This window comes from Enhydra lutris, unplaced genomic scaffold, assembly GCF_002288905.1.
Source record: "Enhydra lutris kenyoni isolate GAN:26980312 unplaced genomic scaffold, ASM228890v2 scaffoldscaffold41, whole genome shotgun sequence".
In the NCBI taxonomy this organism is placed as follows: Eukaryota; Metazoa; Chordata; class Mammalia; order Carnivora; family Mustelidae; genus Enhydra; species Enhydra lutris.
In genome coordinates, this window is record NW_019154125.1 from 13402404 (window position 1) to 13420242 (window position 17839).

At 39.1% G+C, this 17839-nt stretch overlaps 1 protein-coding gene across 1 annotated transcript; it reads left to right on the plus strand.

Annotated features, from left to right (window-relative positions):
* The first annotated feature begins 257 nt into the window (after nt 1-257).
* On the plus strand, nt 258-16156 carry LOC111155367 (ALK and LTK ligand 1). The gene is made up of 4 exons (XM_022515512.1): nt 258-447; nt 13099-13152; nt 14944-15024; nt 16092-16156. The coding sequence occupies exons 1-4, from the start codon at nt 258-260 to the stop codon at nt 16154-16156; spliced, it is 390 nt and encodes a 129-aa protein (XP_022371220.1).
* The last annotated feature ends 1683 nt before the right edge of the window (nt 16157-17839 follow it).

Genomic DNA, 17839 nt, shown 5'->3' on the forward strand with positions numbered 1-17839 from the left:
AGTCCCTTGTGCTGCCACTCGCTTTGTGTCCTGGGACACCTCTGAAGTCCCCAGGCGCCGCTCCTCCCCGCGTCCCCGCCCAGAGACACCGAGGCGCGCAGGTATCAGCCAGCGCCCGCTAAGTACCAGCACTGTTCCAGCCGGACGCCGCCGGTACACCGCCCCACTGCCGGGTCGAGGACTTCCCAGTCCGGGCACACGCACCTGCCTCGAGAACCGCCCCTGGGAGCTCCCTTTCGGGTCCTCCGCGCCCAGCCATGCGGCCAGCTAAGCCAGGCGCCCCACTGTCCACGCTCCTCCTGCTCGTTCTGGTTTTGCCCCTGCCCGGGGCCCACGGGAGGCCCCGGAGTGGCAGGGGAGCATATGCCGCGGACCAAGAACCCAAGTCGTGGCTTTTCCTCCCCGCGGCTAGAGCCGGCCGGGCACCCAACGCCTCACGGAGCACCGGTAAGCAGTCCTTTGCTCTGATGCAGGGTTTTAAGAAGGCGGAATTAAGCAGAGCAGAGAACAGACCATCTCTGCAGATAACCGGTTTTCAGGAAAAGAGGTAATGAGTTTATTAGATTTAACACTGTTGAGATTTAAGTAGCAAAAAACCCCGTCTCGCAAAGGAACTGGCGTGCTGTGTCCCTTCCCTGGTGAAGAAGCCCGTTTCAGGAGGCTGGTGGAGCAGCTGAAACCCACGGGGCTCAGCCCCAGCTGGCCCAGGCAGAGTGCACGGGTTCTGTATCTGACAGTGCCTCATTCCGGGTCTTCCTGGGTTTTGAGCATTCAGTGAGCATTGCCTGAGCACATAGACACAACCTGAACAGACTCAGGAATGCCCCTTTGCTTTCCCCTTCAAGTTGGCCTCTGGGGATGGTTGAAGAACCGCCAATTTTGAGCAGGCTGAGGTGGCTCTTGTTCACACAGACCTTCCCTAGGTTGGGCTCCTAAATCAGCTCTGGGCACTCAGGTCCCTGGCTACTTAGATGCTGAAGGAGGGGAGGAGGGAAAAATGAGGGAGAAAAAAAATTAGCCAATATAGGGGTCCTGAGATGCCCCAAGGTAGAGAAGTCCCGTATGATTGGGAAATGCGAAAATCCTAGGGCACAGTGAGGTCAGAGGGGGCAGTCAAGAGTGCAGGACACCAAGGCAGGAAGAAAGGTAGTGAGCAAGGAATAGAGAAGCTTCGAACACCTGTCTCTGTTTAGAGCCTGTGCCATACAGAGCCAGGTAGAGCCACGGACTAGGCTTGGAGCAGAAGTGACCCTCTTTGGGGCCATCTGCTTGCCCGGGGACCAGCCCAGTTGGGGCTGCCTTGCTGTCACCTCATAACATTTTTGCCTCACATTTCACTTTTTTTTTTTTTAAGATTTTATTTATTTATTTGTCAGAGAGAGAGAGAGAGAGAGAGAGCGAGCGAGCACAGGCAGACAGAGTGGCAGGCAGAGGCAGAGGGAGAAGCAGGCTTCCCACAGAACAAGGAGCCTGATGCGGGACTCGATCCCAGGACGCTGGGATCATGACCTGAGCTGAAGGCAGCTGCTTAACCAACTGAGCCACCCAGGTGTCCCTCACATTTCACTTTTAATAAAGCAAAGAGGGATTACTTAGTATCATTTTTCTTCCATAGTGGTTGTGATATAAATACATAGTTATTTCCTCCACAAAATTTCACTGAGTGCCTATTACATGCCCGGTTGAGACCACCTACTGAAGCAGGCAGCCAGATGTCTGTGCTCTGTCACATTCTGGGTGTGGAGGGAGGAAGGCTGTGCACAGGTAAAGCCGGAGAGGAAGCAGAGGGAGGTGTTGGCCAGGGCCTCAGAAGCTGAGGTGGGTTGTTGAGCTTCTGGTGCCAGGCCAGGGCAGAGATTTCCAGGGTGACTAGCAAGCCCAGAGCTCTCAGGAGGGGAGGGCAGGCCCTGGGGGTGACTACAGCAGTGGTATCACATCCTTCATGTATATGGACTTGAAATTATTGTGAGCCTAAATATTTATCTCTGTTAAGAGTTCAGAAATAGCTAAAGTAAAACCAAAGAATGGCCAAAATAGTGATTAGTAAAAGTTTATTGGGGACGTACCAAAACGAGTTTGCACGCCAGGTGCTCACAAACCAAAACATGGAAGGAGGGGTATGTTGTTATAAAGCAGCCTATATAGTGAGAAAGCAGTGACCATTTATTCTTCACAGTGATTGGTTATAGTATTACAATTAAGTGCTTGGGAATTGGTTGGTAGTTACCTTATATCGACATTGGCAAACAGTTTAAGTTTTGCTTATGAGTTTTAGAGGCATAAGCAAGAGATGACCCAGGTCAAGTTAGCCTTACAAAATAAGCTAAATTAAGCTTTGCTTGTATGACAAAATTGGCTTGGTCTGCTCAGAGAATTTTTCTTTCTTTCTTTCTTTCTCTCTTTTTTTTTTAAAGATTTTATTTATTTATTTGACAGAGAGAGACACAGCGAGAGAGGGAACACAAGCAAGGGGAGTGGGAGAGGGAGAAGCAGGCTTCCCAAGGAGCAGGGAGGCCAATGAGGGACTCGATCCCAGGACCCTGGGATCATGACCTTAGCTGAAGGTAGATACTTAACCGACTGAGCCACCCAAGCGCCCTGCTCAGAGAATTTTCAAGGCTGGTCTCCATTTGGTTTTGATTTTAACATCTCAGAGAAGGAAATGTTACTTTGGAATGAAAAAGAGTGGGGGTCTGTAGTCTCAAACTACAGACATATTAATGTTAACACATTATTTCAGACCAATTTCATTTAACAGATCTTTTCTCCCCAGTCACAGATTTACAGTGGTGTTTCCTGGTTTTCTAAGAAGGCTCTAACTTCTCTTGGATGCAGGACGTTCCAGTCCTATTGTGACTTGCCCCTTTGTCTTCTGTGGTTCTCACCGGGCACCTCAGAGGGCACCCTGTACCAGCCACACAGTTTCAGACACAGATTCAGATTGTTCCTTACAGATACCAGCCGGTTCTTTGCCTCTGCTACTTTGGAGCCTCAAGAATGTGCTTCTCTCATCTCTCCGAATTCTCTGTTACTTCTCTCCTCGGCTCTGTTACTTTCTGGTATCTCTGTCCCGTGTTCAAAAATATGGAAATCCTGAATTTACTTTGCAACCATCCCCACAGTTCTGATGGAACTTGGGTGTGCATAACAGTGGAATCTTCTGTGTTACAACCTAAATCCCTTCTATTTCAAGTCTGTTACCATTATAGCTACTCACTTAGCCAGACCTATCAGCTGAGTAAAATTTCTTCCGCAAGAATAATAAAAATAATTTTCCTTATTTTGCATATCACCAAGAAGGAAGTACAGTGGGTTTTTGTTTTTGTTCTTGTTTTTTTTGCAGATGAGTAAAATATTTAAAATATTTTATTTGCAGAGTTACTGGAAGGTGTTTGTTTCACCAAAAAACAATAATACGGGAAAAGTCAAGAAGGGAAGGTGATGTGTAATATTTTGCTAAGCACTTGGGAAGTGCTATCACTAGAACACTCATTATGAGGAGCCAGAGTGAGCTCACATGAATGAACTTCTGCTCTTCAGAGTATTTCTGAGTAGTGACTGTTGTAGGAAATCATTCACCTAGCTACTAAGGGGAAATTCAGAGTGGAAGTTGATAGGATCACAAACAATGGCTCCTCTTTCCTTGGAATGGTACAGTCCTAGGAGTCTGCCTTTCAGTCATAAAATTGGCAAGAAAAACTAGGATTTTTAAAATTCCTTTATGTTTCCCCCTGCTTTGGACTTCACTTTTACTGCTAGAAATAAGCTCTAAAGCATTCAGGAATAGATTTCTAGGATCTTTGTTGCCATGCAGAAGACAGAAAGTGATGGCTAGGTCATTGGTTCAGAGTCTGTGTTCCCCTCTTGTGTGTGCTATTGAAGAAAACATCACTGGAAGCTCCTGGGTGGTTCACTCGGTTAACTAGCTGCCTCTGGCTCAGGTCATGATCCCAGGGTCTTGGGATCGAGTCCCACAGTCTCCCTCAGCTGCTCCCCTTGCTTGTGCTTTCTCTCTTTCATATAAATAAATAAAATCTAAAAAAAAAAAAAAAAAAAAGAACATCCATCACTGAATTGGGAAGTAACAAGTCTTGGAGTTTAGCCATTTATTACAACTCTATTTCTCTGTCAACATAAGTTACCAGGAAATAGTAGTGAAAACATTATATCATGTTTAAAAGTGTATAGTTTTATACATATTAATAAAATTAAAATATTATTAAAATAGGATTTACCTGGAATTATTGTCAGCCTCGTTGGTTTGATTATCTCATTCAGTAATGACTTTTTTCCCCTTTAAACACAAGACAGAATTTTTCTTCTCCTACAACTTTCCTCATATTGTGCTTTGTATTAGTTTATGCATATAATATGTATAAAATATATACATAGATTATATTTGTATAGTATAATATTATACTATCTGGATATAAGCCTCTTGCAGTTGGAACTGAGGATTACTCAGTTTTTAATGCCCTGTAGGCCATTAAATTCATTAGACACAATTGACTTTTAGGAGAACATTTTTTCTTTGGAACTGAAATTTTGAAAAGGAAAAAATTTTTAATTAACTTTAAAAGTAAAAGAATTGATTTTTTATTTGCCCTTAAAGGCTGATTAGATCTTATGATTTAATCTGTGCCATTTCTGAGTCATGAGCTCATTTCTTAGCATTTATGACCAAGTTTAGACAACACAACATCTGCTGCCCTTAATACCTTATTAGGGCAGTGGTTCTTCGAATGAGGCCATATACCTCGGAAGCAACTGGGAGGCAAGTTTTGAATGTAATTATCGTGTTCACCTTGGATATCCTAAATCTCTGAGTATAGCCCGTGCCTCTGCATCAAAAAGCTCTTGGAAGATTCTTGTGTAATTGAGTTTTTGGAATCACCAGAGATTTTTAATTGAGGACGGTGGGGAGGAGAAAAGTGGTATATCAGAATCTTCTGGAAAGTTTCTTTGAGACAGAGACAATTCCTGACTGGTCTCCACAACCTTAGCCATACTTCTCTTTCCATAGCTCTCTGCCCACCCTTCATCCCCACATGTACCCACAGCACCATAGCTGTATTTTCCCATGAGTCTGAATGATGATCTGTGAAAAAAAGTCTTCCTTGGTCTGCCAGGCTCGGGAACATTGCCATTAGATCCCTTGTTAGAGAAGCACTATGCAAGAACTATGAATCTTAAAAAAAAAAAAAAAAAGTGGGGGGTGTGCCTGGGTGACTCCATTTGTTAAGCGACTGCCTTTGGCTCAGGTCTTGATTCTGGAGTCCCAGGATTGAGTCCCACATCGGGTTCCCAGCTCCACAGGAAGTCTGCTTCTCCCTCTGACCTTCTCCCCTCTCATGCTCTCTCTCACTCTTTCTCAAATGAATAAACTGAATCTTTAAAAAATAAAGAACTATGAAGACCTATGGTATGTGGAGCTTTATGTAAACCAGTATTAGCCAAACTTTCTCACCCCACCCCTTCTTTCTCTCTCTCAAAGAAAGTGGTTTCTTGAGATGGAATCTACTCCTGATGAAGATGTTGTGAATATTGTTGAAATCACAATGAAGGATTTACAATACTACATTAGCTGAGTTGATAAAGCAGCAGGAGGGTTTGAGAAGATTGAATCCAATTTTGAAATAAGTTTTACTGTGGTTAAAACACTATCAAAGAGCATCACATGCTACAGAGAACACATTTGTGAAAGGAAGAATCCGTTGAAGTGGCAAATTTCACTGTTGTCTTATTTTAAGAAATTGTCACACTCGGTCACCTCAACCTTCAGCAAACACCACCTGATCCATCAGCAGCCATTAACATTGAGGCAAGGCCCTCCACCAGCAAAGAGATGAAAACTTGCTGAAAACTCAGATGATATAATTTGCAGCTGAAATAACATTAGCCCCCCCCAAAGATTACATACAAAGAGAGTTAATCTCTTTATTTAAAAATCTCAAACTCTAATAAGAGGCATGATGTAAAAACATATTTACAAATATATACTTTTTATGTAATTTTATAAGAACATGTAATTTTACAAGAACAGAAGAAAGTACATGCTTTATGACAGTGTATTTTTTAAAAAAAGATTTTACTTATTTGAGAGAGAGCAAGTATGAGAGAGAGAATGAGCAGGGGTAGGTAGAGGGAGAAGCAGACTCCCAGCTCAACAGAGAGGCTGATGTGGACTCAGTCCTGGGACCCTGTGCTCATGACATGAGCTGAAGGCAGACACTTAATTGACTGAGCCATCTAGGCACCCCATGACTGTATATTTAAAAAACCTAAAAGTATTTTTTAAAGATACTGCTTGCTTGAATATGTTTGTCATCAGCTTTTTTCTTCAAATATTTAATAAATTTCAATATTTTTCAAATACTGATATTTCCCGAGAGCAATTTTCTGAACATTGATATAATAAGGTTAGTTTTTATTTTTGAAAATGGAACTGTTTTTATATATTCAGGAAGAGAAATAGTTGTGTCATCTCTAAATAAAGAAAGTGATAATTCAAGGAACTATATAGCAAACGTTTCAATTTAGTTATCTGAAAAATGCCAGCTTAAAACAAAATGAAGGAATGCCCCTCAGTACCTAATAAGATGCAAAGGATCAATTAACGTGGCTTTGTAAAGAATCAATCAAGTCGGAGCAATTATCTTTATGGTAAGATATTAAGTTATATGCAGGTAAAACTGAACACTAAACATTTTCTATTATTTTGTTTTCTAGTTGTTCTGTCTTCTGATTTTTTTATTATTCCACATGATCTCTGTTCATTTAAACATTTTTTAAAATTCCAGTTAGTTCATAGGGTAGCTCTATTTTTAGCTTTTTGAGGAACCTCCTTACTGTTTTCCACAGTGGCTACACAAGCTTGCATTCCCACCAGCAGTATAGAAAGGTTCTTCTTTCTCTGCATCCTTGCCAATGTCTGTTTTCCAGACTTGTTAGTTTTCACCATTCTGACCTGTGTGACATGGTATCTCATTATAGACCTAGAGGGTATTATATTAAGTGAAATAAGTCAATCAGAGAAAGACAATTATCATATGTTCTCATTCATATGTGGAATTTAAGAAGCAAAACAGTGGATCATAGAAGGGAGGAAAAAATAAAACAAGATGAAATCAGAGAGGGAGACAAACCATAAGAGACTCTTAATCATAGGAAACAAACTGAGGGTTACAGGAGGGGGTAGGGTTGGGGGATAGGGTAACTGGGTGATGGGCATTAAGGAGGGCATGTGATGTAGTGATCACTGGGTATTATATTAAGACTGACAAATCACTGAACTCTACCTTTGAAACTAATAATACATTGTATGTTAATTAGTTGAATTTAAATTTTAAAAAGGATACAAAAAAATTTTAAAAAGGTGGTCAGACTGTCAAAAAAGTAAAATATATACATACTCCTTTTGTATTCCTCAATATGCTAACTAAAGAATATATTTCTAAAAAAATTCCAGTTAGTTAATATACAGTGTAATAATAGTTTCAGGTATGCAATATAGTGATCCAACATTTCCATACACCACCTCATGCTCATCACAGCACCTCCTCTCCATCTCATTACCGGAAGGGTTACCTCCCCTCTGGTAGCCATCAGTTTGTTCTCTATAGTGAAGAGTCTGTTTTTTGGTTTGCCTCCCTCTCTCTCTTTTTTCCTTTCTGCTCATTTGTTTTTTCTTAAATTTCACATATGAGTGAAGTCATACAGTACTTGTCACACTCTGACTGAATAAAAATATGAAACACTTCATGAATTTGCTTCTTAAATTTCACATATGAGTGAAATCATACAGTGCTTGTCACTCTCTGAATAAAAATATGAAACACTTCATGAAATTGCTTGTCATCCTTGCTAATCTTCTCTGTACTGTCCCAATTTTAATATATATGCTGCAGGAGTGCCTGGGTGTCTCAGTGGGTTAAAGCCTCTGCCTTGGGCTCAGGTCATGATCCCAGGGTCCTGGGATCGAGTCCCGCATCGCACTGGGACTCTCTGCTTGGCAGGGAGCCTGCTTCCCCCTCTCTCTCTGCCTGCCTCTCTGCCTACTTGTGATCTCTGCCTGTCAAATAAATAAATAAAATCTTTAAAAATATATGTATATGCTGCAGATAAGAGCACAATCTCTGCTCATTTTGAACAAGAGAAGTAGGAATGAGAGATAAGCCTGTCAGCATTTATATAAACACATGTGTATGCAAACCTTCATAAAAGATTTATAAAAGATTTATCAAAGATTTATCAAAGATTAATAAAATCTTCAAATTTATTCATAAAAATATTATTGTAAACTTAAAATTGATGATGGTGGCAGTTGGCAGCTGTTTTGGTTAAATAAAAACTAGAAATTTTCACAAATTAGATGAGTGAGAGTGTAATTTGGGGGATACTTGTCACGCATTATGAGGAGATCCTTTTGTTTTTAATTCATCCACATATATAATCTTTTATACCTTGTAGTTAGATACCAGAAGAATGAAGCATGCATTTGATACTTGTGCTGTACAACATGGTAGCCTACTCAATGCATGTGGCTATCAAGCATTCGCAGTGTGGCTTGTCCAAGTTGAGATGTGCCGTAATTGTTAAATACACTTCAGATTTTGAAAACAGTATAAAAAATGTGAAATGTCTTAATATTTTTAAAGCAGGGAATATATGTTGAAATGATAACATTTAGAATATTGGGTTAAGCAAAATAAATTATTAAATACATTTTACCTATTCTTTTTTACTTTTTAAGGTGTGGCTACTAAAAACTTTGAAATTACATATGTGACTTATATTTCTATAATGGAGATTGCTTTTTAAGACCATTTTTCATAAGATATCAATCAACTAATTTTTGGGGGTGATTCTCTTCTATTTGATTTCTCAAGTAGTATTTTGTTGATCCAAAACTATCACAGGTGCATCCTAACATTAAATACAAATTCAGTTTCAATCAACTAGTTGTTGGTTTTTTTTTTTTAAGATTTGATTTATTTACTTGACAGAGAAAGAGAGATCACAAGTAGGCAGAGAGGCTGGCAGAGAGAGAGGGGAAGCAGGCTCCCCGCTGAGCAGAGCACCCGATGCAGGTCTTGATCCCAGGACCCTGGGATTATGATCTGAGCTGAAGGCAGAGGCCTAACCCACTGAGCCACCCAGGTGCCCCCAAATCAACTAGTTTTTTTTTAATTGTAAAAGTAATACAGATTTATGTTCAAAGTTAAAATTAATAATAAATATGTATTGAAAAATACCTCTTTTCTCCCATCCCCAGAATCCTACTTCTTGCCTTTCTGCAGTCACCATTACAGTTTTAATACAAATAGGAGTGTGCTACCAAGCAGGCATTGGCAAACTTTTTCTAGAAATGCCAGATAGTAAATATTTTGGTTTTGTGGACTCTGATCTCTGCATAAACCACTCAATTTTGCATTATAGCACGAAAGCAGGCATAAACCACATGTGACCAAATTAGTATGGCTATGTTCCAATAAAATTTTATATGTGAAAATAGGCATAGGGCAGAATTTGATGCCTGACACTAGTGCTGTTCATTGGAAATACAATAGCTTATCTTTAAACCTTTTGACTTATCTGACTGTATCTTGTTTCTCCATACTGGGCATTATGATCTTTTTTTTTTTTTTAAAGATTTTATTTATTTATTTGACAGAGAGAGATCACAAGTAGACAGAGAAGCAGGCAGAGAGAGAGAGAGGGAAGCAGGCTCTGCTGAGCAGAGAGCCTGATGCAGGACTCGATCCCAGGACCCTGAGATCATGACCTGAACCGAAGGCAGCGGCTTAACCCACTGAGCCACCCAGGCGCCCGCATTATGATCTTTTAAGGGTGAATCTTGACTATGTCATCCCCTTGTCTAATCTTTGACTTCTCATCACTTGTAGAATTAAGGACAAAGTTTATAAGGGACTATAAGGGCATCTATGTCTGCTGCTTAGGTGTGTATTTATGTATGAGGGAGAGAGAGAGAGAGTGAGAGCACAGGCATGAGCCAGGGTGGAGTGATAGAGGGAGAGGGAGGAGTAGACTCCCTGCTGAGCAGGGAGCCCAGTGCAGGACTTGATCACAGGACCCTGGAATCATGACTTGAGCCCAGGGCAGATCCTTAACCAATTGAGCCACCCTGGAGCCTTTGTCTGTTGCTTTAGCTGACTTTTCTCTCCCTCACCTTTTTCCTCCTTTAGCCATCCTGGACAGTTCTCAAATACCTGAAACACAGTGTAATCTTTTCCTCCTCAGAGATTTCTTTCTTTCTCCCTTTCTCCCTCCCTTCCTCCCTTCCTCCCTCCTTCCCTTCTTCCCTCCCTCCCTCCCTCCCTTCCTTCCTTTTCTTTCTGCTCTTCCCTTCCCTTCCCTTCTCTTTTCTTCTCTTCTCTTCTTTTTTTGGCCTAAGGTGATGTTTCCATCTCTTACCTAGATATCTCTTGCTTATCACTTTAAATGTCAACTTAAATATCACTTTTCTGTTTCATTTAAGTCGGTCTGCTTTATGTTCCTAAATTGTGTTTGTACTTTGAAATGAAAATTCAAGTGTATTTAAAGTGTGGTTTTCTTGGTGGCCTATACTGAGCTCAAGCAAGACATTGATTGTTTTCATTTGGAAGGTAATAACCTACTTGAAGGATCATCCTCTCAGCTTTTAGTTCCTTAAACATTTGCCAGATGACCCATCTGCAAAGCAGTGTTGTACACCCTGCAGATGGTAACAGATGAACAAGACATTGTACCTTTCCTCAAGAAGCCACAATATTGTGGTAGAGACAGACTCATGCATTGTTCACTATCATGCTAATCTGACAATTGCCTTTATAGAAGTTAGAAAGTGTGCTATGGGAGCGTAGAAGAGGGGTGTCCTCCTGAGTGTCATCATTGTGCCAGGCCTCATCAGAGAAACACAATTATCATATGATCTCACTGATACGCGGAATGTAAGAAACAAAACAGAGGATCATAGAGGAAGAAAGGAAAAAGTAAAACAAGACACAACCAGAGAAGGAGACAAACCATAAGAGATTCTTAATCATAGGAAATCAACTGGGGTTTGCTGGAGGGGAAGGGGGATAGAGAGATGGAGTAGCTGGGTGATGGACATTAAGGAGGGCATGTGATGTAATGAGCACTGGGTAATATATAAAACTGATGAATCACTGAACTCTACCTATGAAACCAATTAATGTTGTGTGTTAATTAATTGAATTTAAATTTAAAAATATTTAAAATATCATAGTTGAAAATGTTTTTGGAACTAGAATTATTGATAGTCTTCGAACATGCTTTAGCCATAGAACTCCAACTGTACTCAACTAACTCAGCTTTCAGAAAGGGCCAGAAGAGCTACCTTGCCAGATAAACTGTGGAGTACTGACTTCCCAGGAGCCAATTTTCCATGCTTGGTTTCAGAGAGGTATTGGGGGAAAGACCTGTGTTCAGGCTGGAATATAATTAATGAGAGCACCAAAATATTTATATAAATACTTATGTCTTCCTATTGCTTTGTTTTTCTGGATTAGTTTGGATGGTTCATAAGTACAGATGTTTGTTGTCAGTGGCAGGAGAGCTCCAATCCAGCTGCACACCTTTGCCCTAACAGTGCTGCTCTGGACTCAGAACTGGGCTGCTAGCAGCAGAGAGCTCCCTATGCAAGGAAGCGCTCTTAAACTCCTCATTAACTCTAGGATGTAAAGGGCTGTTAGAATTCCCATGTCTTCATTTTACACTACCTATCTCAATGAGGTACACAAATCAGTGTGGTCCTTCAGACTCACTTATTATGCCCCTATTAAAACTCATATGATGTTTGACAGGCACAAGAGTCAATCTATAAAAAGGATATTGTGAGTTTAAATCTGTAACTGCCAATGAACATTAGGTTCAAAATTTTATTTGTTTCTGTTTTCTTTTCCTCTAAAAGAGTTGTGTATATTCCAAACTGTTTTTATAAATTGTGTTTTTTACTTATAGCGAGTACAAAGTGAAGTGTGAGATGTAGTTTGATTTTTTTTTAAAGATTTTATTTATTTATTTATTTGACAGAGAGAGAGAGATCACAAGTAGGCAGAGAAGCAGGCAGAGAGAGAGAGAGAGGGGGAAGCAGCTCCCTGCCGAGCAGAGGGCCCGATGTGGGGCTCAATCCCAGGACCCTGGGATCATGACCTGAGCCGAAGGCAGAGGCTTTAACCCGCTGAGCCACCCAGGTGCCCCTGTAGTTTGATTTTTTATTTTCACTTACTTAAAATGCAAAACCCCAGGTGCCTGGGTAGTACAGTCAGTTAAGTGTCTGCCTTTGGTTCAGCACTTGATCCCAGGATCCTGGAATCACACCCCAAATCAGGGTCCCTGCTCACCTGGGAGTCTGCTTCTCCCTCTACCCCTCCCTCTCCCCCTAACCCTCCTACTTGTGCTCACGCTGTCTCTCAATTTCTCTCTTAAAACTAAATAAAATCTTAAAAAATGTAAATCCCCTTAAAGTGGGAGTGTATCATGAGCTGGAGAATATTTCACCTCATTTTTTCTGGCTGCTGTGGGGAGAGTGGGTTAGAGGAATGAGAAGACCCATCAGGAAGCTACAGCACAGGGATAGTCACAAAAGTATGATGGCTTGGGACGAGTCTTGTGTTAATGAGAAGAAACAGAGTGTATGGGTCTTGGGTAATTGCTGGCATTGGAATATATAAAATTAAGTAATGGTGTGTAGAGAAGGAAAGAGGAAAGTCAGGCATACTTTCTTGATATTTGGGTTGAGCAAAGAGTAAGGAGTGATGCCTTGTATGAGACAGGGAACATGGCAGGATGGGGGCAGGGAACAGGTCCGGGGTCTTGGGGAAATCAGATGTTCAGTTCTGGCTATGCACTTTTGAGAAGTCTGTAAGTTTCCCAGATAGAGTGGTAGAGCAAGCAGGTAGCTCTGGGGGAGGTCTGGAGCTCCAGGGAATGGTCAGAGCCAGAGATACAGGTTTGGAATCAACTGCATGAACTGCCATGAGTCCATGTGTTAGGTGGTTGTCATTATAGACTATTTATAAGGATATTTTTAATGGTGGAAATGCACCTAAGAAATTGTAATTTTTTTCTTTTCAGAAATATTCCCAAGAGATTTGAATTTAAAAGACAAATTCATAAAACATTTCACAGGTAAGCACAAAATCTATCAGTGATACAATTAAATAAAAAGCATGTATGCAAATTACTGTTAGGCATTAGGGATATGAAGATAAATGTCTGTAAGAAGCTCAACAGTCCAGTTAGGAAAGTGGACAAATGCTATTAAATTGCATTAATAGTAATATCAACCAGATCTTGGTAAATAATAGAAATGTGTATATATATATATATATATATATATATATATATATATATATATATTTTTTTTTTTTTTTTAGGGACACACAGAAAGTGAATAATTTTGCCAAAAACTACCAGGCAAAGCTTGTAGGGTGCACATTTAAGTTGGGCTCTAAAGGATGAATAACATTTTCCTGGATGAGAGAAACACTCTGGTGAGAAGAAATTCTTTGAGAACATGGTAGCTTAGGGGCAGGACAGGTAGATGGTGTGGATACACTGTTGAGTAAGTTTAGGTAAGGGTGTGTGTGGCCACTGGACAAAAGTATGATTTGAAAGGTAGGTTGGAGTCATACTGTGAAGAATTCTAAATGATATATATCCTAAGGACTTCAGGTCATGCTTCTCAGCCAATGGGGGATCAGAAGTTTATTTTGAAAGGAGGAAAGACAGACTTTCATATGCATGTCTTTTTTTTTTTTTTTAAGGTTTATTTATTTATTTGAGAGAGAGAGAGAGAATGAGAACACAAGCCTGGGGTGGGGAGGAAGAGGGAAAGAAAGTCTTAAGTAGACTAGCAGACTCTGCAGTGAGGTCCGAGCCTGACAGGGGGCTCTATCTCATGACCCTGAGATTGCTACCTGAGCTCAAACCAAGGGTCAGACACTTAACTGACTGCACCACCCACGCGCCCCCATATGCCATGTCCTAGGCACAGATGAAATACTCTCTTATGACATTCTTGTTCTTTTTATCAACTTTGTGAATCATTAGAAATCATCTTATGGCTCAAGTTCTAGTAATTCACTAAATTATTGTGAATCAAGCACGACTACCTTCACCATTGCTATTGCCCGACTGCTCCTAACCATCCCAGCTGCCCTTCACTGTTTTACATCTCAGGCCTAAAAGCTGGGAAAATTATGGTTTTCCCACTTAAAGAAACCAGTGGCCATATTTAATTAATCTCAGAATGATGGTTGTGAGCTTAAACCAAGACCTACCCTAGCAAGTGTAAGGAGTTTTCCAGTGTTTAGCGTTTCTAGTCACTCTGTTCACAGCACTGTGGGCCCTTCTACCACTTCCAAAACATCAGATTCCAGATGTAGGGAAGAGTTTTGGTGGGGATTCTCTGGGTTTGTGGCAATAAATAAGGGAAGTCTCAAGGCCCTGCTCACTTTACTACAGTCCTTCACACTAACAAGACACAAATTAATTAGAAAATGGAATTAGTGTCTCTGTACATGAACATTAATTCCTATTATATAAAAAAAACTGAACAACAGAAAGTGGGAACGAGGATATTTATTTTTTATTCTTCATATCTACTTGATTTGGTTTGTACAATTTCTTTTTCTATCTAGAGCACTTCCTGTCTTAATTATTCTAAAGAGTTCTTCAGAAACTGAAGTTTCCAATATGAGAAGTGGTGAGAATTGGTAATGAATTCAGATGATTTTTCACAGATTACAATTTACTACCTCCCACAGAGCTAGGGTAAGGAGAAGTGTTCTCAGACAAGTTCTTTTAAGGGCATGGAAGGATGTTAAGTTACAGTTGTATTATTTCCACCCACCAAGTGCTAACAAATTTGTTTGGAAAACACGCCAATGTTTATCATAAACGTTCTTTTCCTAATAGGGCCAGTCACATTTTCAGCTGAATGTAGCAAACATTTTCATCGACTCTATCACAACACTAGGGATTGTTCAACACCAGCTTGTAAGTAGTTTGGATAGGTTTTTTTTTTTTTCCATTAAAAAAAATCTTTATCCAACAATAAATGCATGTAATTTTAAAGTTCAACTGTCTGCGTCTGGGGATAGACTAAACAACGTATGAGATGTTATTTATAACATTGACAGTACTTAAATGAAGACTTGTGTGTGCTGCTGAGAGTGCAAAGAATGGGACTGAATTGTAATTGGGACTATATCCAAATCTGAAAATAGCCAGATTTCCTTAAGGACTGAAATGTTTGACAGGATTTAAGCCTTTTTTCATTTTTCAAATTCCTTGGCATGAAGTGCTCTTCATATAAATGAAAAAGAAAATAAGATGACCATGAAGAATAAGTCAAAATTTCCTCTCCAGTTATTTTAAAGTAAATAGTTTCATATCATTTATACAATGAGTGACAGATTGTTCTGAATAATTATAGCATAGTGTTTTAAATGTGGCTCTAATGAATTCTTTTGGACACTTAAGTCACCAAAGTTAGTAATTTCAAATGTAATATTTAAATGTTATTATTGAAACTGGCCAAATTGGGTATGTGTGGTACTCAGTTGGCTGTTTTTAAATTCCTTTCTAAACCTAAACTTCCCTTTTAAGGTACATGGATTTTAAGCGTTTTGTTTCTTTTTAACTAGATTGGTCATCTTGAAGCATGTTTAATTTTACTCAGGATGTTGAATCAGAATTGTTATAATTTTTTCAAAAACTGCTTGTGTTCAATGACTAAGGGAAATTAATCACACTGGAATCAAAGCAAACTAAGTGGTAGCACAGCATAGTGGAGAAAGCTTACTCTTTGAACTAAAACTACTCAGTAGTTATGAGATTCTTGACATTTGGATGCTGGTTTTTCATCTGTCTTTAAAGTGAGGGAACAGTAACATCTACCTAATTGTGTTATGAGAATTAATGAGAAGACCCAGGTTAAGCATTTGTTGTGTTGGGTGCTTATTAAATCTTAGCTCTCATTCTCAATTAGTGACAATAATAATATGGTTTTCCCACATTTATAATAACTGTATACATAATTTTCCCTTAAATGTTTTTTGTAGATTACAAGAGATGTGCTAGATTGCTAACAAGATTAGCAGTGAGTCCCTTGTGCTCACAGACCTAGAAGACTTTCCCTATGAGTATGTATTTACTTATTTTTCTTATTCAGTTTAATCAGCTAGCTTTCTGAAGAAATTTTGAACAATTTAGAAAGCCAGGCAGCTGATTTTAGCAACACCTAATGAAATTAATCTGCAGATTTTTCACTTAGTATTAAAGCTTTGTCTAAATGTTCAGACTGCTTTATTGAATTAATTAAAAATGCCCTCAACAGTGATTAAATTAAGTAAAATAAACAACTTTTTGGCAGCCTTACTAGTCTTGAGTGATTTTTAAAAATATTTCCTCTTTTGGGGTTATATTATTATTGTGCAGAAACCTTATGCAGATAGACATTAGATGTACAAAGCTATATAAAGCTCTACCTTTTCTTAACTGGTCAAAATATATAATAAAAGTAGCACTGGGATCTAAAATTTTGGTTTATGTAGGGTACATATGAAAAGAAATAAAGTATTATAAGAGTAAAGGAAAAAGCGGATCAAAAATATGATGAATTATACTTTGCCAGAGTGAAATAGTCAGAATTTTCATTCTGACTAAATTACCCTAGGAGCCCTAGGACAATAAAGTATTTGGATAACCTAAAAAAAAATATAACATTTATTTACAAAAGTAGACTCTATACAAGAGACTGAAAGATATTTCTCCCCCCTAGAGATTCTTCTACTCAGTAGTTCTTTCCCGGGGCAGAACAAAGCCAACACACTTTTGGGTCAATGTTTCAGCACCACGGACAAGTGCCTTTAAAGAAACAGGTTTTCACAGTTTGTGAGAGTAGAGATGGAAGTCATGGAATGTTTATATAGAAGTATCTATGAATCTCTCGATTTGGCCCATGAAACTTGATCTACCCAAGTAACTGCATGGGGATTTACTTAACTCATCTCACAGGTTCATTGTGCCAATTACTAAGACAATCTTGACTTCTTGCTATTTCTATTCTTATTTAAAAAGCAATTATAAATAAATAATAATAATTGGTACTCTTAATTCTGCATATTCACAGTTTCAGAATTTTAAAAGTTCTCTCTCTCTCCCTTTTTTAAAAGATTTATTTATTTTAGAGAGAGAGTGCAGCAGGAAGGGGAAGAAAGAGAGGGAGAGAGAGAGTCTGAAACAGATTCTGCATTGAGTATGGAGCCTGATTTGGGGCTGGATCTTACAACCGTTAGATCATGACCTGATCTGAAACCAAAAGTTGGATGCTTAACCAACTGCACCACCTAGGCTTCCCCCAATTTTCTCTTTCTTTCTTTCTTTTTTTATTTTTTAGATTAAGAGAAGATCATTTTAATGTTCAGAGGCAAGATATTTGAATAATAACTCTCAATCTATCTCAAACCTTTTGAATAATGTAAAACATGAATAAATAAAGAAAATTCATTAGGCTATTGAAGTGATCTAAATCAAGACACATTTATCTTTCTTTGTTTTAATAGATTTTATGTGAACGAGTGAATTTGCATAAAGTCAAAAAACAACATAATAACCATGAAAATTCTCAAAAAATGAGTGCTGTACTATAATTCCAAATACTGCATATAAAGTTATTCTCCTAGAACTAGATTCATAGAAGACAGAGCTGATAAATATGCCCCTTAGAAATTGCAGAGAAAGATATATTTCTATAGTAGTATCTGTTTCTAATTATTTAACAAGGTATTAGAAATACAGTATTAGAGAT

Bases quoted from the DNA above. Each gene is read 5' to 3' on its own strand.
- LOC111155367 (XM_022515512.1), top strand. From the start codon at position 258: ATGCGGCCAGCTAAGCCAGGCGCCCCACTGTCCACGCTCCTCCTGCTC. The intron at 13,153-14,943 runs GTAAGCACAAAA...TTTTCCTAATAG, and splicing joins ATTCATAAAACATTTCACAG to GGCCAGTCACATTTTCAGCT. The intron at 15,025-16,091 runs GTAAGTAGTTTG...TGTTTTTTGTAG, and splicing joins GGATTGTTCAACACCAGCTT to ATTACAAGAGATGTGCTAGA.